Source organism: Podarcis gaigeae (assembly GCF_964106915.1).
Source record: "Podarcis gaigeae genome assembly, chromosome: 3".
In the NCBI taxonomy this organism is placed as follows: domain Eukaryota; kingdom Metazoa; phylum Chordata; class Lepidosauria; order Squamata; family Lacertidae; genus Podarcis; species Podarcis gaigeae.
The window spans coordinates 99235534-99259249 of NC_139680.1; the positions used below are offsets into that span (position 1 = coordinate 99235534).

At 45.5% G+C, this 23716-nt stretch overlaps 1 protein-coding gene across 2 annotated transcripts; it reads right to left on the reverse strand.

Annotated features, from left to right (window-relative positions):
• Nucleotides 1-455: 455 nt before the first annotated feature.
• Nucleotides 456-23479, reverse strand: KCNG3 (potassium voltage-gated channel modifier subfamily G member 3). 2 transcript variants are annotated; one of them, XM_083734019.1, is made up of 2 exons: nucleotides 22651-23479; nucleotides 456-4389 (listed from the first exon to the last, which is right to left on the reverse strand). In XM_083734019.1, the coding sequence occupies exons 1-2, from the start codon at nucleotides 23376-23378 to the stop codon at nucleotides 3744-3746; spliced, it is 1374 nt and encodes a 457-aa protein (XP_083590145.1). In that variant the 5' UTR covers nucleotides 23379-23479; the 3' UTR covers nucleotides 456-3743. The 2 variants fall into 2 exon arrangements, with proteins under 2 accessions (XP_083590145.1, XP_083590144.1); XM_083734018.1 differs by having other exon boundaries at nucleotides 22684-23470.
• Between the last annotated feature and the right edge of the window lie 237 nt (nucleotides 23480-23716).

The window sequence follows — 23716 nt, forward strand, 5'->3', positions numbered from 1 at the left end:
CAGCTTGCTTACACACACACCCACACCCACCCACACACACACACCTTCTCCTGGGGTTAATAGCATGGAGTATGCTGCTATGCTGAGGCTGGCACTATTGGCTGACCACATAAAAACTGTGCATGGGAAGCCGGTTCAAGATCTAAAATAAACAATAATTTTAAACTGGTTTCTGTCAAATTCCTAACGCTGTTAAATGGGAACACATGGCAACAGCAAGAGATGTCCCAAAAACACACTCACAATAAGCATTTCACAATGGCGTTGTTTTTAGGTGAACACACCAATTCAGATAAAAGACAGATTCTGAGACTCTGAACGAAACAAAGAAGTTCCATGTTGACGTTTCTCAGCAAACAGTCCTGGCTTGACTGTGCCTATATTTAATGTTCAAACAGCGTAGGTCTATTATGGCAGCTTTCCTAAGTCGTATTAATAGCGCCATTAAGCAGCACTACAAAAGAACAAGAATTCCTTTATTTTGGTTCTACATTTACAAGAGAGTACATACTGCTTTTTACATAGCACAACTTATATTTAGCTCGAAAGCTTCTTTTCCATATCAGCGGAGCTGTGTTTTATTTTTGACCTTTCAATCAATAAACCATATTGAAGTATATCAGGTCTGAATGGCTTCCTTCTGTAAGGATCGCTATCACAGACGGGGATAACAAATCCCCATTTGATTGCAATATATTTATATATAAATGAAGTCTGCAAATCTGCCAATGAGGCACAGCTGATGCCATGGTTCAACATGATCCAAAGAATCTCTCATTTAAAAGAAAATCGTTTTATGGTTGGCAAAGAAAACAAAGGAGGCATGGACAGTTTTGGACAAAGGATTAAAAACTGGTGGGGGTGGTCTGAGGAGGTTTTTCCAGAGACTGGACTAGACCATGGACTAGGGAAGGGGCACCTGTAAGCCTCCCAGGTGTTCTTGGACTCCAGCTCCCATCAGCCCCCGCCAGCATGGGAAATGGTTGGGGATGATGGGAACTGAAGTCCAACCGCATCTGGAAGCTTGTAGATCAGAAGTTCCTGGGCCAGAACTCAGTATGTTGCATATCTGATTTCCCTTTGCCCTATTTCCCTGCCATTATAGTGTGGAGAACTAGTCCTTATCTCGGGTATGAAACTTCCAATTATTTCCTTGGGAGATCTGTGTGTCTTACTTTATTGCCACATTTGTTTTCTATACTTCTTCCAAGGAACTCACAAATGGCTAGAGATGGGAAGGCCAGGGAAAAGAACAGAAAAATTGGGGGGAAACCAGGTTTTTTTCCGGGTTTCTTTAAAAGCCGTTTTCCCTCGGAAAATTGAAAAAAGAGAGTTTGATATACCACACACTTTTTTCATTTTTTCTGGGGGAAAAATGGCATTGGGAAAAAAACAGGGGGGAACCTGGTCCCCTCCCCCATTTTCCCAGTCCCCCCCCAGGCCTTGCTATCTCTACATATGGCATTATTTTATTCTCCCGTCAACCTATGAATGACAAGTAGACAAGTCTAGGCTGAGAGACAGAAACAGGCCCAGAGCCACCAATTACTTTCATGGCTAGGCAGGGAGTTTTACTACTTTGCCCTCTCTCTCCTCCACCACTCTGGCTATTGTATTGCAATTATTAATAAAAAGAGGAGGGAGGGGAAGAACAACAAACTGAAGGCTTTCAAACAAATGCTTTCATACTGATGAAACAGAGTTGGCAACATAACTCAGGCTCAGCAATAGCTCACACACGAGTCCCCTCTAAATACATCTATCACATTGTCATCAACTGAATTTTTATAAAGTCCAATAGCAGCACTCTCCCGTTAATCACATTTGTCGCTGAACCTAAAGACACTGACTTGGAATGAAGTGCTTTGTTTCTGAGCAGAGATATTTAGGAATGGAATGCCAGAAAATCTTGCTTCACCGGAAAACATGTGGCACAACAGGGAGAAAAAAGGCCAGATTCTCATTTCAGTTTGTAAATCTGAATCTGGTAATTGGCAAAACTCCACTTTCGCTAATGCAGATTTGCTCGGCTTTAGTGGATATCAGATTATTTCCTCAACTGTATGGAGTGCGTGTGAGGCAGGGAGGTGGTGTACAACAGACAACAGACCTTAAATGTTCAAGAAATAATAGGGCTCCAAATAAACGATCTTTCTGTATAGGATTCCCTTTTCTTACCATGCAAATTGATGATTAAATTAGGTGATGATTCAAGCATTTGGAACAGAATGGTTTCCAAACTTTTCATATTATGCAAACCCTTTCTACGCTGACTCATCTGCAGAGGAAGCCCTGTGTGAGAGACAAACGTGTGTTCGCTGACCCTTCTAAGGTGCTTTCTCACATCTGGGACTGTAGGCCTGCTGAGCTTTGCCATAAACTCAGCTGAAACCTCAAAACGCACCAAAATAACATCTGTATGCATTGCAGGGGGAGACTATTAGTAATGTCCTGGCTTGTCTTACCATTATGGAGCTCATCACTGGTGAAACCCTTGATAAGCTCTTAAGGGAAACCAAAGGTTCTTCTTAACACTGCCAGGCAACCACTGTTCTAAGCAGAGCCAATGTTAAGAGGAGATTATCACTTAAGTTTTACAATTGGTTAACCAAGTAAAAACAAACACTTTTCCAGGGGAGAAGAAGAGTTTGGATTTGATATCCCACTTTATCACTACCCTAAGGAGTCTCAAAGCGGCTAACATTCTCCTTTCCCTTCTTCCCCCACAACAAACACTCTGTGAGGTGAGTGAGGCTGAGAGACGTCAGAGAAGTGTGACTAGCCCAAGGCCACCCAGCAGCTGCATGTGGAGGAGCGGGAAAGCGAACCCAGTTCACCAGATTACGAGAGTACCACTCTTAACCACTACACCACACTGGCTCCCAGAGCATGAAGCAGTAGGGCAGAGAAATAATTTCTCCTATCAGCCTTCCTCAACCAATTGCCTTCCAGATGTTGTTGCATTACAATTCCCACCATCCTTGATTATTGCCCAAGCTAGCAAGAATTGCTGGGAATTAAGAGACTGACAGCATTTGGAAGGCACCAGGTTGACATTCTCCATTTCTTTATCCACTATTGTCTCTGGTCAAAGAGGCTGCTGGAAAAACCCCCAATAAAGAGAGATGATTTCAGGATCCCAGTCATCACAACTTACAGCACAACATGGAAAGCTTCACTGAGATGCCCAGTGCGTTGTTCAGGAGAAACAAGACTGCTAACCTTCTCCCCCTGCAAAGAAGAACCTTCTCACCCCAAATAGAATCACAAATGGCTTTTGCAACACCCACAGCCAAGTTCAGCAGCGGCTAGCCATATGATGCAAAAAGCTGCTGTTTTTTAAAAAAGAAATACCACCCACCCACTCTGGGTGCGCCGAGCTTGATCACTTGAGTCTCTGGACTGTGTGTGTTCCTGAAAACAGACCTTGAAATGAATGAGAACATCAAAATCAAAGACATATTTTAAATGCATGTGCTTCACTCTAAATAGTGCATACCGCCTGCAATGTCCAACAAGCTGGAGACACTCGTGTGCGATGAGACTAAGGAAATGAGTGCTTTGCTTTCATCCCTGCATTGAGAAAGGGGTCGCCCTGCAGGTGGAGAGAGGGAAAGCATTCCTTTAAGGGCATAGGGCATTGCCCCTCCTGTCAGTCACCAGGAACAGGGAAGAAACGAGGAGGGTCCGGTCGATTCCTTCAACATAATAAGTGCTGCTACGAAATGCAGTTGTGCTATCCATTAATTTAGGAATTCGGCAGAGAGGCTCCTGCTGTACCTAGCAGACCGGAACTTGAGCTCATGGTAACACTGCACAAAGCTGTGGTAGATGAAAGTGATAGGCAGGGCCAGCAGCACAATCCCGCTGACCACACAAATCCCTCCAAGAATCCTGCCGGGTACGGTGACAGGGCATACGTCACCATAACCAACCGTGGTCATAGAGATGATCACCCACCAACAAGCAGCCGGGATGCTGGCATAGCCTTCGTTGGGCTTCCCTAATTTCAGCCCGTGTTCAAGAAGCTGGGCGAGCGCGCTGAAAATCGCCATAGCAACGCAGACGAAGACGAGCAGCATCACCATCTCCCTATAGCATCGCTTCAGGGTCAGGCCAAGTGTCTGAAGGCCAATGAAGTGGCGGGCGAGCTTAATCACCCAAAAAATCCTCATCATTCTCAGGACCCTCAAGGTGACTCCAGCCCTCTGGAGCTGAGAATTCTCCCCTGTAAAAACGGTCATCAGCACAGAGATGTAGTAGGGAGTTATTGCCAGCAAGTCGATGATGTTCAGGGGTCTCTTGACAAACTCACACTTGTTTTTGGAGACGATGAACCTCACAATGCACTCTGCAGTGAACCAGCCTATGCAGATTGCTTCAATTATCCTGTTGAAAGAAACACAAGCAAAACAATTCAATTCCTGTGAGTAATTTTGGTTGGTCGGTCAGTTGAACCTGGACACTATTACACTGACACGGACTCAGACTTTTAGCAGACAAGCATGCCAAATAAGTTTTTTACTGGATTTTGATTCAGCTCACAAATAACAGGTTTCTAGCGGCTATTAGTAAGATACTAATGGATTAGAGGCTGCCAGAAACACCTCTCACTTGGTCTTTTTCTCTTAAAGCCTGGTTTTTTACATACTGATGGCTTTTTGGGGAGAGAATAATAGAAACATATTTTTCTTAGTAAATGCACTATGCCTGATTTTATGTTTTCTGATTCTATGCATTTATTTAAAATCTTAAGACATGTCAAAAATGTACCTCTAATATCTAAGAAATTGAGGAACTGACGTTAGATCAAGTACTGGCAAACAGCTTGAGACCCAAGTACCTTAAGGAGACCTCTTCCAGTATCAGCAAACTGAGGCCCTACTTTCAACAAGAGTGGTGCTGCCTGGTTGGCACTGACCCACCACAGGGCCTTTGAGGTGGTGGCTCCCCATTTGTGGAATGCCCTCTCTGGTGAGGTGTGTCTCCCTCTCTCATTCATTAACATCCAGGAGGCATTGGAACACATTCCTGTTCACATAGGCATTTGATAGCTGAAAGATACAGTTTCCGGCAACCTTGAAATTATTAGCCATGGGGCTGTTAGATACGTGGCTGTTTCTAAATGATTTTAGATGCCCTTAATGTTTGTTTTCCATTTTTTCCATTTTGTTTCTAATTGTATAATTTAGCAGCTTTGTTGTTTGCTGCCCTGGGCTCCTTTGGGAGGAAGAGAAGGATGGAAAGCAAACCAATAATACTACCAAAAACTATTAGGTACCAGTAGTGTGCCATGGTGCAGTGGAGAAAAAGCTGACGAAATGTGCGCATGTGCGCGCACGGGATCAGCACTCCTGCATTTAGATCAAATTAGTCAGCACTTTTATTCCCCTCCAGGACTCTATTCTAGGCCCTTTTAAAATGATTTCCCAGATGAATAATTACCAGTCAACTGTAAAACAGCCTAAGCATTTCTCCAAGGTGGTTGAAGTCACTGAACTGAACTGAACGCTGTGTTACCAACATCCTTAAATCAGAGCACCAGATACAGTTATTACCAGGTGATGGGAAAGCTAGAACAGGGCCTTTAAAACAGCATTGACTGTTCTGATTCAAACTGAATGCCCTGTTCAAACACGGCAGAAACTTTCTAATAGTTCACAGTCAGCATTGCACAGGCAGTAAAGCCAATTCGGGGGCTGATGGCTTAAGTCGTTTTTAATGATGCTGCTAACGACATGGGGTTTTTTTTGTGTAGCTTCTGAAAATCATTTTAATGTTTTGCTTCATGTGCTTTATATTGCTTTTTGTAATATAAATTACAAAAGCAATACAGAACAGATAACTTACGAAATAAACCTATCACGCCACGAGAGCTTCAAAGCCTGCCGAACACTGGCTCATGGACACCATCCTGCCTAACTTGTGGCAATGCGGGCTGTGAAGGTTGCTCATTCTGCAGCTTGCATTGCAACCTCTGTTAGCTGAACCGGTGGATGTTCCAGAGATTGCTCACTCCTACTCTGGAGGAGGGGGCCCTGGAACATCCAAGGAGCGGTTGTGATCAACTGGCTGCCCACTCCGAGGATAAAGTCGCTTTGCTTCAGACTGACCTTGACTCTGCAGTTGCCGCAGTTACAGAAGAAGTACCCAATGCAATAGTCGCTGATGTGCTGCGGGACACGTTTCGGCTTCTGCAGTCAGCTGATGTGGACAAAGCTGCTGGTGGCTATGCCCCTGACAATGCACACTCTTGACTCCCTCTCAGCTTATGAAATCTAGCAGAGAGGGTTCGCCTGGTTGGGGTCCAACACTTTGTTGTGTGAGGATGCGGTCCCTGCTACCTTGAAAGAGACTGTGGTACCACTCCTAAAGAAACCACCCCGGACTCCTTGGACTGGAATAACTTTTAGGGGAAATCAGTGATGGAGAGCATTGTGCTGGGGCATCTGCAAGCATTTTTGGATGTTGAAGGTTATTTACATCCATTCTACTCTGGGTTCAGGCCTGTCCTTGGCTACCCAGATGGATGACCTTTTCAGAGAGTGGGTCGGGGGGGTTGCAACCTTGCTCCTTCTTCCTGATCTCTCTATGGGTTTCAATACCATTGCTCATGGCATTCCAGGACAGGCTTCAAGGAATGGAAATTTGGTGCATTCTGCTGCAGTGGATCTGATCCTACCTACAGGACCAAGTCCTGACAGCAGCACTGGAAGAGTGCTTTTCACCCCCATGGCAATTGTGCTGTGCCCCAGGGCACTACTTTATCCCCATCTATGTGAAGCTGCTAGGAGTTTGAGAGCAAGATGTCATCAGTATGCTGGTGATACTCAGCTCTGTTTCTCCACAACATCTGAATTGGGAATGGCTGTGTGGGAATTGGATTGGGACCAGGACATGGTGGTGGGATGCAGGAGGGAAATAAGCAGAGGCAGTGTGTATGAGTGGTCCAAAAAATAGTCAATTATCTGTCCTGGATGGGGTTGCACTCCCTCTGGAGGAGCAGCTACACAGACTGGCAAAACACAGATTGAACTAGAGAGCTGGACAACAGGAGTTCAGGGACTGGTGACTGACTGGATTACTGCAATGCACTCTATGTGAGGTTTCCCTTGCACTTGATCCGGAAACTGCAGTTAGTGCAGAATGCTGCAGCACAGTTGCGGGCAGGAGTGAGACCCTGCCAGCATATAACTCCTCTGCTGAGAGATCAGTACTAGTTGCCAATTTGTTACTGGACTAAGTTCAAGGTGTTGCTATTAGAGCCCTCAACGTCTTGAGACCAGTTTATCCGTGAGATATCTCCTTACTCAACCTATGTGCCCAATCAAGTGCTTCGATGTTCAGCAAGGGCGCATGCTGTATAATATCTGTCCCAGAGTTTTAAGAAATCAATCTTTGAGTGCAGCAGCACCTGCATTTCGGCGCTCTGACTATTGACATCAGGCGAGCACTTTCGCTGTATTCTTTTCGCCGTAAAATGTTTCTGTTCAGGGAAGCTTATCCAGACACACAGATGTTGAAGTGATTTAATCTTTTGCTGTTCTTTTTAATTATCTTTTAGATGTTTTTAATTACTTGGTTTTAAAAAAAACTTTGTGTGTGTGTATTTCCTTGCAGAGAGATTTTATTATGATCAAACCGTGTTTAAATCTTGTTCAGTAAATAAACTGTGACCAGGCTTTCTTCAAAGGATGACCACTTACCTTAACAGCAACTCCTCTGCATTACCACCACATCCACTAGGCTATCATCGCCCCGTTTTCACCAGGTAACAAGATTCAGAAATAAAAGCAGAAGCCACTGCCTATAGAGCAACTTGGTTGAACCAGTGAAAGTCCTGATGCATGGTAAGAGAGATCTCCACTGCAAGTTTGCAAAATGTTCATAGGCAAGATGTGGATGTGGAGCAATGAAAGAAGCAGCTCCTGAAGAGAAGGACCATGGGTGGGGTATGCTGAAATCCTGAGGAGCTCTGGCCTGTGGCCAAGGTGGTTACTCCACCGTCATGGATAAGCCTGCAGCCTTTGTTTCTGTCATCTTCCAGGCTAGCAAAAGCAACATAAGAACACACAGCATGCTCTTATTTCCGCACAATTTAGAGGCAAATGTAGCCCCGTAGTTTCACTTTGATCACAGCAGTGTTCAGCAACCAGACTGGCCTGCAAGCCATTCGGAGACATAGCACAAGTGGGATGAGAGGTCAAATCTATCTTCCCAATGCCACTTGTTCACTTTTTGTCATCCATGTGACATCTACTCTCACCTCAGGGGACTCAAAGGGAAATGTTTATATCATGTTATAGCATTTCCCAAGTGTTTTGCACAACTGGAATGCTTGCAAAAAGGAACCACATATTTTGTATTTTTTTTTAAAAAAATAATTTTTACCACTTTTTCTGGATTCAGTAAAATATGTTGGCTTTGTAGCCTCCACAGACAAGAGTGCCTCGTGTGCTATTTTGCAACCTCACTCCACCCACTCTCATTTCTCTTTTGCCTTAAGGATTCCTATGCTCTTCAAAAGCTCGTGTTTCCCATTGTTGACTTGTATGAATCACTGGGAGAATATAGCAAGTGCTCATGAGTATATGAAGCAGAGAGTACCGAACTGGTGGTGTTGTGGGGAAGAGAGGCAATTGGCAACTGTGGCTCCATCAGGCCTCTCTGCAGGACTGCAAAGAGAATCCATAGCTCTGAATCCAGAGGCAGAGATGCAACTGTGCTAAACAGTGTGATTGATACTGCTATGGTAATAAATGCCTTGAGATGGCAGCTGATTCCTACTCCTCCATGGCTGGTGCATCAGTGTAACTCGGACTGTGGGAACCTGGTGCCCTCCACCTGTTTTAGGCTACAAATCCATCAGGCCAAGTTAGCACAACCAAAGGTGATGGGAAGTGCAGTCCAAAACTTCAGGAAGGTCCAAGTTGGTTGAAGATGGCATCATGAACATTTTACAGTGCTGCAAGCACTACATGCACCTTATCCTTCCTCCGCCCCCTCAAGAAACATCCTTTCCAACTCTGCAGTTTCCCCAAGGCCAATGCAGGATTGTGCTAATCTGCAAGCGGCTTGCAAAAAAAAAATCAGAAGGAAGCCATGTGAAAAGGAGCTCTCACCCATTCTACCTTTCTCTGCCGCACACAATTCCGCTGCACTTAAAGCATTTTTTATTTCCCCAGGCATTCGGTGGTTAATTGCACACTGCTGGCGAGAGAATGTACTGTTTGCTGCTCCTGCTTTAAAAGTTGTTGCGAATTTGTTGTAGCCTTAATTGCTGTTTTGTGCTTCTGTATATTGGTGCGGTTTTGCTTGCAGCTGCCCCGGGCTCTGATTAGGAAGAAGGGCAGGGCATGAGAACAATTAATGGATAATAAATAAATAAGCTGCTATGGTCAAGCACCGTCCAGGTTCTGGTCCAAAACTATCAGTCGATGCACTATGTTGCCTGGCTAATGAAGCAGGGCAATAGGAGAAGCAAGCCTCACCCAGTTCTCAGTGCACTGTTGTGACAACTGGCCTTAACGGCACCTAATTTAAACTGAATATCATCCATTTTTTATGACAGCTTGCCCTGCCCAAATGTACGCTCCTTACAATAAAAACAAATCCTGAATTCTCCTAAGCAAGTGGCAGGATGGTAGTTTCAAAATGCAGCTACATCATAAAATTAATCAGTAGTTCCTAAACTTTCTTCCTCGTGGACCACTCACAAATTGCAAAGGGCCTCAGCAGATCACTTAATGCTTTTTGTGCCCGTTGTTGTAACAGCGCTAGATGCTGTGTGATTTTCAATTGTGTTTTTATGGACATGCTGCAGAACATCCTAGGTGAAGCTAATGGACCTCAGTTCTGGGAAATCCTGAAATAGATGAATGGTGCCAGAGAAACATGCATTTTTTAAAAAGGCATCCCTGTTGTTTTGATACAGGCTCTGCTATGTGTAATGATGAAAACTGTGTGTGTGTGATTTTGTTCTGATATTGGAAATATCAGTATTGTGTGGTGCTCTCCTATAGTCAGAAACAAATCCTACTGAGTTCAGTAGGGCTCACTCCCAGATAAGTGGGTACAGGAGCAAGGCCACACTGAATTCTGTAAATCCCATACCCAGTTACCTGGGAGTAAACCCACCGAGTCCAGTGAGGGTTCCTTCTGAATAGACATGATTGTGCTATAAGGTTACAATCCTGCACACTTACCTAGAACTATGCTCCATTGGATGCTATGGTACTTATTTCTGAGTAAATGTGTGTAGGATTGCACTGTTAGTATCCTTAATTCCAGTGAGGCTATCTTTAAACAAAAAAAATGGAATTCAGCATTTGTGAATGCTGTCATAGTTAAATTAAGAAAACCTGAGAAACTACATATTCCCAACATCTACATATTCCAACGCATATGGCCATTCAATTTTCTTTTGTGTTGATTGCACTTGAGTTGAATGTTAATTTAGTCCTTGTCTAAAACTCTCTAATTTGGAGTATTTATCAGCCTTTTAATGAAAGTTATTTTAATGCAATTCTTTGTCTGTTGATTCGAAATCTAGGGTTCTTCTTCTTCTTTACTATAAACCAATCATTTTGTTTAATTTTCTGCTCTGACTGATAAGACCCAAACAGAATAGCCTATTTTACATATAGACTGGTTCAGACAGCCTGAGAATTCTTTTAAAAATCACTAATAAGGCTAGTTTGTTGTATTCAAAAGTAATTACATTCCGAGCTGTCAAAGCATCTTTTAGTTGCAAATTGCACATTTTTCCCTTTGGAGGTTGTCTAAAATTCTCCAGTAAATTTGTTGAGCATTAAAACGGGGGGAAACAGAAGTTTGGCCTCATCGTCCACTAAATGTCTGAATAAAACACAGTATATGCAGGACAAGAAACACGAAGGGGGAAAACAGAAGACAAGACAGCACATGATTAAACTAGTCTACATCAGTTTGTGCAAGAATATGATTGTATTCCCAAATCAAGGAAACCCTAGAAAACACCAGTAAATTCCCCTCCAGCCTCCAGCTGTTACCTAGGCAAAATCTCATGGAAGTCAGTAAATGGCATTTTTCCAGCTGCTTACAAGTTAATGTGAATTTGAGCTTCAGTCCATTTGTTTGGAAGGAAGATCCAATTAGCACTTAACTTCCAAAGAAGTATGCCTAAGATGCTCATACTATCTAGCACAGCGATGCATCCATTTTGTAAAGAGGGGTCACTATCTCCCACAATCCATGACTGTTCCTCCTGAAATTCAGCTTGGGTATGGATTGTTATGCAGTATTAGGCCACTGGTTCATCTGCCTTAGTATTGTCCACTCTGCCTCCCAAGGCATCATCAGGAGATGTTTATTTTTCCCGTACCCCTACTATCTCAAATTATTTAGCTGGAGACGCAACCTGGAACCTTCTGCATGTGCTTTCATGCTGAGCTATGGCCCCCAGTGGCGTAGCGTGGGGGGTGCAAGGGGGGCCGGCCGCACCGGGCGCAACTTCTGGGGGGGGCGCGCTTGCTGCCTCCGGAGTCGCCGAGGAGCCGCTGCCTGCATTGCCGCCCTGGCTGCTTCAGCCGCGTCCGACAGCCGGCTCGAGGCTCCTTCCGGCCGGGTCTCCCGACGGGGCGCTGCGGGCGGAGGCTCCGGCACCAAGCGCCACGGCGCCCAGGCTCGGCTCGCTGTCTGGATGCACGCAGCCCACCAAACGCGCCACCGGCGGCGAATGCAGCGCCCAGCCGGAGCCACCTGCGCTCTAGTGCCTGCGCGCCAAGACCGCCCACCCGCCCCGACGGGGCCCACCCACCCGCGCCGGAGGCCGGCCGACGCACTGGCCCCAGAGCCGCCCCTCCCCGCGCCAGAAAGAAGCCGCGTCGGGGCTAGCCGGGCGGGGAGTGAGACCGAGAAGGCTGCGCCGCGACGCCCAAAGACGCGCGTCTTGGCGCAAAGGGGCCCGCGGCACCCAGAAGCGGAAGGGACCCTCTCCCCCTGAGCCGCCACTGAACTGCAATTCCCAGCTCCCTTGGCAAATCCCAGTCCCCAATCCCCAAGATGCTTTATTTGAGGCAGGGGTCCTTTAATTGCAAAAACAACACCACGGAGGGCAGTAGTCACCACGGAGTTTGCCCCAGAGTAGAGCCGTCAGTATTAATGACCATGGTTAGGGGGTAGGGGGCGCAAGTTACTTGCCTTGCCCCGGGTTAGGGGGGCGCAAATTACTTGCCTTGCCCCGGGTGCTGACAACCCACGCTACGCCGCTGATGGCCCCTCAACCCTACAAGAAACAAAGCATTTAGGTCGCATGGTAACACTACAGAGAGGAGGGAGAATAACAGAACCACATGGCTATTCCCCGCTCCTGCATGGGACCCTAGCCTGAAGGCCATCTGGACTCTGATCACAGTTAACCAGGCGAGTGGCTAACTGCAAATCCATGAATTGCTTTAATATCTGAAACCCATCCTTCCCACAAGCAGTGGATTGTTTGGGGCTCACAAACCAGAATATAAAGCTTGAAGCTGGTTTGCAAACAGCAGTTTGTGCTAACTATGGTTTGCATTTATGGTTGAATTCACAGGCCATTAACAAACCACAAGTGGAAATGGGAGCAATCTTACAAATGAAGCAGATGGGAAACAAAAGCATACAAAAAGAAGTTCCCAAGGCTCAAACCATTGTATAAGTTCCTAACTATGATTAGCACAAACCATGGTTTTGCACTGTGCCTGAATCCAGCTGTAGAATCAAAACTGGAATCAACCAAATGGTACTCACAATGCTACATTGCTCATTCACTAGGTCTATCTCCAAAGCTGACAAGCTCGTACTGGGGTGACTAATCTTTCTTGACCTGAGGGCTGCACTTGCTATTGCCAGGCCTCTGAGGGCCACTCGCCAGCAGTGCGAAAGACCAAAGTGAAAGAGGGTGTTGCCAATGGGAGCAATGGCACCCCATACTTACTCTCTCACACAGCACACCCATACTTGCCACATACACAGCACTCATGCAGACACACACAGCAAACACAACAAAAATCTCTGTCTTGGCTCTTCAGAGAACTTTATTATTATTATTCTAGCTTTATTTGTGTGTCATCTTACACCCAAAGGTGTCTTAAATAGGAAACATAAATATTATTTTTAAAAAAGTAAATTAAAAGTGATCGCACTGGCCTGGGAGGAGAGGTTCCTCTCTTCCCAGCACAATACTGTGATTGTCCTTACAGTCCAAAACATCTAGAAGGCACTGCGTTGGCCAAGGCTGTGTCAGAGGGACAGAAGACCTAGAGCCCCATGACTCCCTAGTTGCTGATCTCTAATATAAATGCAAGGATGTTCTACTGGAGTCAGATAAAACAATGAGCAATATGGATTAAATTATGGACACAATTCGACCAAAACTGAAGCCCCAATCTGGTTAGCTCTCTCGTTCGAACAGGCCTTGATAGTTCTTCACTTTTGCCAGATTGTCTGGGACTTAATCACATAACTTACCACTTAAAACACACCAATTTCAATGTGGTGCAAGCCCAGTGTACCTTTTTCTGGTCAGTATGCAGTGTAAATAAAGGGGTAAATTACTCTGAGGAGCATCTTCTGAAATACACATAGCGTTGCAGAAGATAAGCTACAGTATATCCATATGTTTAAAGTTATGCCTATAGTTTTCATTAGCCACCCACAATCCTCTATTTAAAGAAGTTTAGAATGGAAGCCAGAAATAAAAGGGAGCTATAGAATAGGACTTGCCAAACTGGATATACGCCTAGAACAGTTTTATCTCTTTTTAAATTCACGTTTAAATGTTCTGCAGTCCTACCGCCTTCTGACATATTTTACTGGCGCTCATAGGAATTCAATACCTTTACGGAGATCAATTTTATAATGGGGGATAAATATTCTCCACAAATGATAATGTGTTGTGTTTCCAGTAGCAGCTCTTTGGGCTTTAGTTGAGATTAAGAACCCAGGGGTTTTATGGTTAGTAAACTGCCTTCGGTAAAACACATACCCTTAAAAAAATCACAATCCCAGCATACAGAGTGAGGTGTTGGGTGAGACAGTCTGTTCTTGCTGCACATGCACATCCTTGGGGAAAGTTTCCAAAAAAACCATGTACAAGACAGTTTTATTGGCATCACAGGAACGGTGTGTGTGTTTAAAGATGGCTTCATCGTGTCGAATTGCTCCAAATGACCTGTTATGGAAAAGCACTGAAAAAAGCTACCCTAAGATAGATTTTCCACAACATGCATTTCAGTAAGTCATGCCCTGGGTTAATTTATGGGAGAGAGCATAGATCAGAAAGGCTAAGGCACCCTCGTCAGCCATCTGCTATGTGGGAGCAAGAGGAATATGAACAGCGAATGTTAAATTTGCAAAAGCTAAAAGAAGGGAGAGGGCTCAAGCGAAACCAGTGGAGTACTACTCTTCAGAAAAGTTCTTCCTTGTGTTTGGTTGCAATCTCTTTTATTGCAAGGTTTGGCAAATGTTTGGTGTTCATCTGCTTGTTTTAGAGGGCAGTTTGCCCTATTAAATTATTTTACAGCAGAGGCTCCAGGAAATCACACAGGGATTAATGGAGCAATGAAGGTAGGTAGGTGGGTAGATAGATGATAGATAGATGATAGATCATTTCACACTCAGGTTATGTATCATAGTAAACCCAGTGAATTTAATGGAATTGTTAGTTATGTCCATTCATTTCACTGAGTCTACTCTGAGTAGGACTATTATTAGCAATTGTCCACAGTCCCCCACTCCCTCCCCATTTATCTTACACTGTGCTTCCCTCTTAACCTGGCACCACACCTTCTCCACCTAAAGTTTTCTGGTCATCTTGAACTCTCCACTTAACCCTTCCATTCTCTTACACGGGCACACAAAAGAGCAGAGTATGATTACTGTCTTGGGGGGAGCCGGGGTTGTACTGCTTCTAGCAATAGCTGTTTCCATGCTCGCTCGCTCGCTTGCTCTCTCTTACAGGGAGAAACTGCAGCTACTTCTTTTGAGAAGCCTGTCAGCTTTCCAGCTGGAAAGAACATCAGGTGGCTTTGGACTGGATACTGCCAGGTCTGCTTTACCAGCAGCCTCTGAAAAGTGCGAAATGATCAGCTATTCTTATCCGTTCCTGCTGTAACCACGTACTTATGGATATGCTTTGGCTGTGCTGATGACATTGAGCTCTCTGGAGAAGGAGGAGGGGGACAGTTCATGGAAAGGGGCTCATGTCTTTTGAGTTCTGAATACATACAGTATAGTTTTACACTGTATATTTTTTGTGTTTGTTCTGAAACTCAATAATTTATTCATTTTGTAAAGTTATCTACTCTTGTATTTGGTACTATGCGGTTTTATGTTCCGCTCCATTTCTTGCCAAATATATGGCTTAACCATTCTGTTAACCTGCCAGCACCAAGAGTAATAAGCGAAATTTGGTAATAATTTCATTCAGAATCTCTGCTTTAAAAGCAAAACTTCATACACATGCACACAGACTCTCCCACTCCCACAATTTTCTATCTTCACCCTGCAAATGGAAACGTTTCAAAATCTCCCAAATCCTGCCTGGAAGATTTATTTGTATGCATCAAAAACATATATTTGTATGCATCACGGACAGAGAAGCTATGAGCATGGAAACCTGCCACATACAGAGTCAGACCCCCACTGGTCCATGTAGTTCAGTATTATCTACACTGACAAGCAGTGTCTCCAGAATTTCAGAAAAGGTTGTCCCCTCGCCCTATATGGAGATGCCGGGAATTGAACAAAAAAACTCAGAATGGATATTTGTACTCCAGTGCTGGGGGTTTGAGGATGGGGTTGTGCAAAGAACTTGATAAAACTAAACCTCAAGCAACAAAAGAAGGAAGACCAATGCTTGCTGTTTCAATTTTTTTAAAAAAATGACGGAATAAGTAGTACTTGGGGAGGGTGTCACCTAGCCTCTGATGGAGTAAAACACTGATTTAATTACTCTGACATTGACTCTTTAAAGGCCAGAAAATGGTGCAGAGGTCAAAACCAGTAGTGATGTCATGGAGACTAGCCAATAAGGGCCTGCGGGTATCTGGATAGGCAGCTGTTGTAGAGGTGCCCCAAGATGCCCACCCTGTGTCCTCTGAGCTTGGTGCAAATGTCTGACCCCAATGGGGATGCAAGTCCTCACCTGGGGCCACTAGTCACCCACAAATTCAGCAGGGCTGAAGTTGAAACAGCACCAAGTTTTAAGGGGAGCAGGGATGACAGTGCAGAAATGGCCTCTTGTTAATTATCTTTCTGCGTTCATTTGACTCCTAGGAATTGGTTGAAATAAACTGATAATTCAGAAATGCCCTGTGTTAGAATCGAGTCATATTAGTAATCATTGTTAACTGACTTGTGGAAAGGCTGTTAACACCTTATAAATGAAATTTGCAGAACTGTATGAACAGATGAGCAGAGATATGTGTGATTTTGGAAGACTGACCTTGGCACTAAGCAAATTATTAGTGAGAGAAAATTAGGTCTGATCAGGAAAAAAGGATAATTAAAAGGTGGCCAAGTCCCCCCCCCCCCCCCAGTTCCTTTTAAGCGTGACAACCTTCAATCAGCAAAGATTTGCTCAAGGTGAAGGCAAAGGACAGAAGAATATTAGTGTTTGTTGTTGTTGTTTTTAAAAACCCTTTTCTTTCTGGATGGTAGTCACGTAGGTGTTACCCAGAATGACCCACTGAAAATAATGCACCTTAGTCTCCTGTATTGCAGGAGGTTAAACTAGAGCACTCTGGGGGTCCCATTCAGCTCCACAGTTCTATGCGCATTAATTTCAATGGGTCTACTCTGAGTAAAATTTAGTTGAATGCTACCTTTTGTTTTGAAGTTCACTCTTAAAGATGCTCATACACCTGTAACAGCTAACAGTCACTTCACACTAGGCATATGTCCAAAATCGGCTGTGTCGCCATCTATTTCTACCCTGTCATCTCTGTGGCACCCACCATGTGGGTTGTTTTCAATTGCATGAATATAGTGGACATGTACCATATGTGGCTCTCTACAGAATGTTTCCGTGGTGCGCACACTCCATTAATAAAGAGAGAGTTAGTTGCCCCATATTTCATGCTCGTAGAAGAAGCTATCGACAATTTAATGTGTACCCCACTCCTATGGGACTTGGCCCTAGTTAATAATTTTCAGCTGAAGTCAAAAGTTCCCGGTGTTCAGTTTTAAAGCTGCTTTCATTAATTCATGGCCAGAGTAAACCCATGGGATTTTTGAAGGTACAGCAAAAATGGGCTGCTTCACAAGTTCAGCCGAAATTAAGAGATATAGCTGAGGACACAGAGTCCGAGAATGAAAACTGATATTAAGAAGATGCCAGCTCAGGATCTGAAGTGGAAAATCCTGCCTTTGAGTAAAGGCCAAGGGTAAAGGATATCTCTCTCAGCCCAATTATTTCACCCCTAGTTTATCTTACTACTGCATATTATAATCATAATTCATTCTGATACGTTGTTTGTTGCATCTTTGTTATAAAAGACACCTGAAAATCATTCTCCCCTAAATCTGTCAATAGCACTGGTTTATATATCTATTTCAATTTCTATTAAGATTCTTCCCGTCCCCACCCAGGCTGTATTATTTTTCCTCCTACAAAATATCTGGTTCAAATCTAGAAATAAACTAAAAATGTGTAGTAACCAGGACTTTTTGTGACAGTACTCACTAGCACAGAGTACTGGCACTTCTTATTTTGCTGCTGTCAGCAGCCATTTTGTGCTGGCACCCACGGCACTTTTATGAGTACCACAAGAAGCTCTTTAAAAAAAAAAAAAATCCTCTAGGATCTGGTTGATATTAAATACTAAAGAGGCTGCCCAGGTCTAAGGATATGAAGTTGTGCTCAATTTGAAGTACTGTGCTTGGGGTTTTTTGCAGCAGTTTCATTTGACTGTAGATTCATTCCAGTAATTCATTACACCTTTAAAAATGATTACTTATCAAACCAGGACTATTTCTAGGAGGGGAAGCAACAAGTTCTAAAGAAAGAGTAACGTGTACATAAAGCACTGGAACAAAGTCAGATAGTGGCAGTTTTCTCAGAAAGATGACATCATGGACAGTTTTCTTCCAAACCCACATCGAAAACAAGTGTTCTCCCCACCCACCCAAACTGGCTTGCCATAGTTTTGTTGTGAGAAAATCATGCCTCTGTGAAGTTTTATCTAAAATGCCTAACTTCCCAGCTTACTAATTAGAGTGTATCTTTAGATGTGGGAGGATTATTTAAAATGAAAGACAGTTCTTTTATAAAGGTGCTTCGATGGCTCCCCGACTGTGAAGGAGGGAAGCAGCAGGAGACAAGTGAAATTAGCAATAAAGTCCCCATAAACTTCAAAGGGAGCAGATATCATCCATATGGCAATGAGACCAAAGGTGCCACAATCCCTATTCAGTCTTGCTAGTGCCCAGCTTTTAAAACAGGACCTCAACAATGAGTGCAGCCATGGTTGGAGCGCTGCGAGATCAAAAGCTCAAAAGTTAAGAGATGCTTCAGGGCTAGGTCATTATTTTCTATACAACAGCAACTTCCTGCAGCAGTAGATGATAATTTGAAACAAGCAAACCACACATGCTTTCCTCTCTTATCTGGAACCAATAATAATAATAATTTCAATAAGACTGTTATTGGATTAACGTAGGAGGAATGAAATTTCACAGAATTGTCCATTTTATCAGCCAAACGAAGAATTCTGCATCACTCTAAAGAATGCATATTCTTCCACTGGCAGAAACTGGTTTAATAAAGTTACTACTTTACTTGCTTGGTGTAACATTACTTGGTACAAGCCCAGAAAAAAAGTTTCTTTATGCTAAATGGGAGAAAGAGGTTGCTGTATAATAAAGGTAAACGTAAAGGTACCCCTGCCCGTACGGGCCAGTCTTGACAGACTCTGGGGTTGTGCGCCCATCTCACTCAAGAGGCCAGGGGCCAGCGCTGTCCGGAGACACTTCCGGGTCACGTGGCCAGCGTGACATCGCTGCTCTGGCGAGCCAGAGCCGCACACGGAAACGCCGTTTACCTTCCCGCTGGTAAGCGGTCCCTATTTATCTATTTGCACCCAGAGGTGCTTTCGAACTGCTAGGTTGGCAGGCGCTGGGACCGAGCAGCGGGAGCGCACCCCGCCGCAGGGATTCGAACCGCCGACCTTTCGATCGGCAAGTCCTAGGCGCTGAGGCTTTAACCCACAGCGCCACCTGCGTCCCTTGCTGTATAATAAGAGCTGGCAATTTTACAGGTGCCACATATACTTGTTCTGCATTTGTAAGGAATTGGTATTTTTGTCTGGCAGCACCCCTACTTTGGAACCCTCTCTGTATTGATGTCAAACAGGTGCCTCCCCTGGACTCTTTTCAGTGCCTGCTAAAAACTTCCTTTGTTTAGGCAAACCTACTCAGATACGTAGAATGTTGACATGTGTGTTGATCTGGTTCTTTAGTTTATCTTTGATTTTAATTATTCTTTCAATGTTTTAATAGCTGTTTTTAACTACTTTTGTTGATAATTTTACTGGGTTTTCTCCTCGTTGAAAACTGCTTTGAGGTTTTTTTTCCTTACACTCAAGAAGTATATAAATTTTACGAAATAAAGAAATGAAAGGAATATAATGCATTGTGTGGGTAAGAGGCATTGGGAGAATTATTCCCCATTCCTGCAGAATTATTTATTTTTTGTCATTCTTGGAGAACCTTTACATATAGGTCATCCGGTTTCATGTCCAAAGCATTTGCCCAAGGGCATGGATTAGGGCAGGGAAACATCTTCTAGCTACATCAGAATCACATAGTTTAACCTTTGAAGTATGGTTTTCAGGCTGCAACTTTAAATTCCCGTGGTGCGATGAGAAATCAGGTATCCATGGCATTTCCTGCCAATTCATTCCCTGCTCTTCTTCTGATAGCTGCCACAAGCAGGACTCCAGGTAGACAGGATGGATGAAAAAGACAGGTGGAAGAATGGGCTAGAAAAGCTGTGGCTACATGAAGCACCAGCAAAGTACCATACAGATCTCTGGGTTGCCACCAGGGAAAGCTTGTAAGAGTTGATGAACTCATTCTAAACCCTGGAGAGCTGTTGCCAATCAGTGCAGAGAATACTGAGCTTGATTGACCAATGGTCTGACTCAGGGCAAAGCAGTTTCCTACATATATTCCAAATCAAGACCCCCACTGTGAGGGGAGAAAGGGTTAGGCTCTAGGCTTGAGGAGACACTAGCCAAAGTGCCCTCTGGTGGGTGGAGCCGCCATTTTAATTTCCCACAAGCTGTCACTCCAGGGCATCGCGGGAAATTAAGATGGTAGCTCACAGGTTCGGTTAGCTAGCAGGAGGTGCGGAGGCAAGATGGGAGTCAGTGCTGGTGGGCTTTGCAAGGGGACAGGGGCAGAATGTGCAAACAACCAAGGTTAAAATAGCCCTTAACAGAATTCAAGCATTTGTGTGTGTATGTGTTAGTTTTTTAATTTGCTCAGTGCATATATTTCAATGAAGAGGTATATCCTCATGTGGGCAGTGGTAAATTAAAAGTCAAAACCTGTGGATGAGCTGGAATTTTGTACTTCCCCACCCTATTTGTTTCTGTTTCCTTCATTAATGTCAATATTTAATTGTTTGCCTTTATTATTTGCAATAAGCTTTCAAGTCCACTGAGAAGATGAGTCTGAAAGACAGGTCTGACCTTTTTGTAGTGTGTCTATGTTTAAATTTTTCTGATTCATTTACTTATTTGAAATAAATTTCTGTTGCATGTTTTACCTTAACTCCCTTTTCAGCTGCCTGTCTTAAGACACCAAGTGCCTGGAGGGAGAGTTCTTTATGCACCTCGAGCACCGTTTTTCAAACTTTCCCCCTCACTGAAAGTCCCCCACCCCCCAAAAAGCTATTTATTTGCTGCTAAGGACCCTTGCACTTCCTCTGCCATGGAACTTCAGGTGCATCTACAGAGTATGTTCTGGGCTAGAGCACACACACAGTTCGTCCATTGCAATGGCCAGGCATTGGGTATCAGCATTGCCTCATATAAACTGAACCAGGAATACACCCCTATAGCTGCACATGGCAGAGAAATATTAGCAGTGATGGGCAAGTTTATCTTTCAGGAAACCTTGCCTGCCATTCCTGATTTTCACCCTGAATAATCCCTGATAAGCTCTGAAGGAATCACAGGCTCCTCAAGACACAGTTTGAAAGCAAGTGAACTGAAACACCCTGCAAGAGATGCTTATCTAGCCATTTTATGGGGAGGAGGAAAAACACCTTCCGTGGAAAGACAGAGCATATTTCTCCCTCTGTGAAACTGAAGTGCCGCTTTTTACTTCAGAAGCTGCCTCTCAGGTCCATAAAACCCAGCCAGTTTAGTTTTCCAAAACTACTGATATACCATTTTCCCGATGTCTCGAGGAAGGGCTGTGCAAGACTCTTAATGAAGGCTTTGGGGTAGGAACTATGCTGCCCTGCTATATTTCCTATGAAAGTGCAATTTATAAACATGTTAATGTTATTGTTATGATTAATAATAATAAATATAAATCCCAGATCACTCACTGGCACCCAGAAAGTTTGCTGCTGTAGTCTTGGAATGTTGACTCCGCCTTATCCAAAATGTTGTGGTGAGGTCCTAAATCTAAAGGCGTATGAGGGCACCCTCTTGCTGAAGCTAAGCAGGTCTGAGGGGGCAATCCTATGGCAAGATCTGCCATGGCTCAGCCCAAAATATACGAGTGCAATGTGCTCAACCTGGATCAGCTGGCTGGGCTGAATCCACAGTAATACACCCCCCCCAAAAGTGTGTGTGAAGGATGGACCAGAATGGAGGCAAATTAGGCTGAATCCTAAGCCTGTTCAGTTCGGTCACATGACCAGGAAACCTATTTTAAAGGCTTGTTTCCCCTCTGCCAGGCTTAGGCAGAGCAGCAGCCCTGCTGCTGACCAGGGTTTGGTTCTGGCATAACTTTACATTCTCTGAACTTGCACCAGCTGGCTTTATGGCAATTTCTCATGCAGGGGATTGCTCCCTGGGTCTGGTTAGTGCTTGGATGGGGTAATCCTCCCAAGAAGCATCTTTGCTGTCCCACCTTGGGAACCCCACCATAGCTGTCAACCTTCCCTTTTTTTGCGGGAAATTCCAGCACCGTTTCCCGCTGCTTCCCGCTGCTATCCTGGATTGTTAGATATCCCATAGACTGTCCCTGGGACAGGTAAGGCTGCTGATCCCTTATTTTCACATATGTAAGTTGACAGCTATGTACCCCACACGCCTTGCCTTGGGACTTCCTGGCAGATGAAAAGGCAACACAGTACTGCAAGAAAGTAAATGAGCTGAGCAATCATTTCCGCTCTGTAGGAGTTTCTGAGAAATAGCTACCCCTGCCCTATCCCCACCTTTTTCTTTCTTTCTTTTTGCAAAGGGGGGAGGTGAGGTGGACTTTGACCGATGGTTGTTTCCAGCGTGACACCAGCACTTGGGAGAAACTGGTGGCAAGGCAACCATCGCGCTGATGAAGATGGCGAGGAGGAAGAAGACAGGGAGCATTGCAGAGAGGAGGACAGAGACGGGACACACTCGGACGGGACACCGTCGAAGAAGGGGGGGGGTTAAGAATAAGATTTCCTCCTACCCTGAAGGCTCCCTGAGTGAGTCTGCTGTGTACCTGCTTTGCTCCTCCATGCTTCGGTTCTCGGCCGCCCGCCACTCGGGCATGGTGCTGGCGCAGAGCACCACCATGGAGACGATGACGAAGAGGATGGAGACGGTGGCCAGGATCTGCGCGGCCAAGGAAGAGGTGGGCTCCTCGAAAGTCCTCCTCATCCTCTCCAGCCACTTCTTCTCGGCGCCGGGCGGGGGCGCTGCGTGGCCGCTGCCCTCCCCGGCTTCGGCGCCGCCTCGGCTGCTGCTGGCGGTGGTGCTGCCGCTGCCCCAGGCCGCCCCGGCGGCGGCGGGCTCGGCGGCCTGCAGGTCGTCGGCCGAGTAGGAGGTGTAGGTGTCGGACATGCGGTCGTCGAGGCGTCGCTGGCAGCAGTAGTCGAGGTGCGACGCCTCGAGGCCCCAGTAGATCATCTCGTTGTAGAAGGAGAGCTCGCACATGTGGGGCACGAAGCGCAGGTGGCCGTAGCGCACGTAGAGCATGATGAAGCCGAAGGCTTCCGAGTGGCGGTCGAAGAAGTACTCGTTGCGCTCGCGGTCGTAGTCGTCGCAGACCTCCAGCACGTCCTGCTCCGACAGGCAGCCGTGCAGGCGGCTCAGGCGGCGCAGGGGGAAGTCCTTCAGCACCTCCCGGGAGAACGAGTAGCGGGTGCCCCCCACGTTCAACACCACCACCGACGGGCCCCCCCGGCCAAAGTTCATGGCTCGGGGGGCGGGCGCGGGGGAGGGCGGAGACGGCGAGCGGGGGAGGACGGGCGGCTCGCGCGGCACCTCAGCAGCCCCGAGGTGCGCGCCGGGGAAGGGCGGGGTCCTCCTCCTCGCTCAGCCTCGAAGCGGCGCCGTCTAGAGCGCGCGCTTCAATGCCTCTGCCCTCCGGGTCTTTCTTTTCGTCCTTTCGGAGGGGCGGCGTCCCGTTCCCAAGCGGAGCGCGCGCCGCCCGGCCCCCCTCGGAGGGGAAAGCGAGCGCGCGGAGTCCCTCGGAAGGGAAAGCGAGCGGGGCGCCCGAAGGAAGAGCGCGGCGGCAAGTGAGGTGGGGGCTT

Coding starts and splice junctions, on each gene's coding strand:
- KCNG3 (XM_083734019.1), bottom strand. CDS start 23,378: ATGAACTTTGGCCGGGGGGGCCCGTCGGTGGTGGTGTTGAACGTGGGG. Junction 4,390..22,650: donor TCACTCAGGGAGCCTTCAGG/GTAGGAGGAAAT, acceptor TTCTTTCAACAG/GATAATTGAAGCAATCTGCA.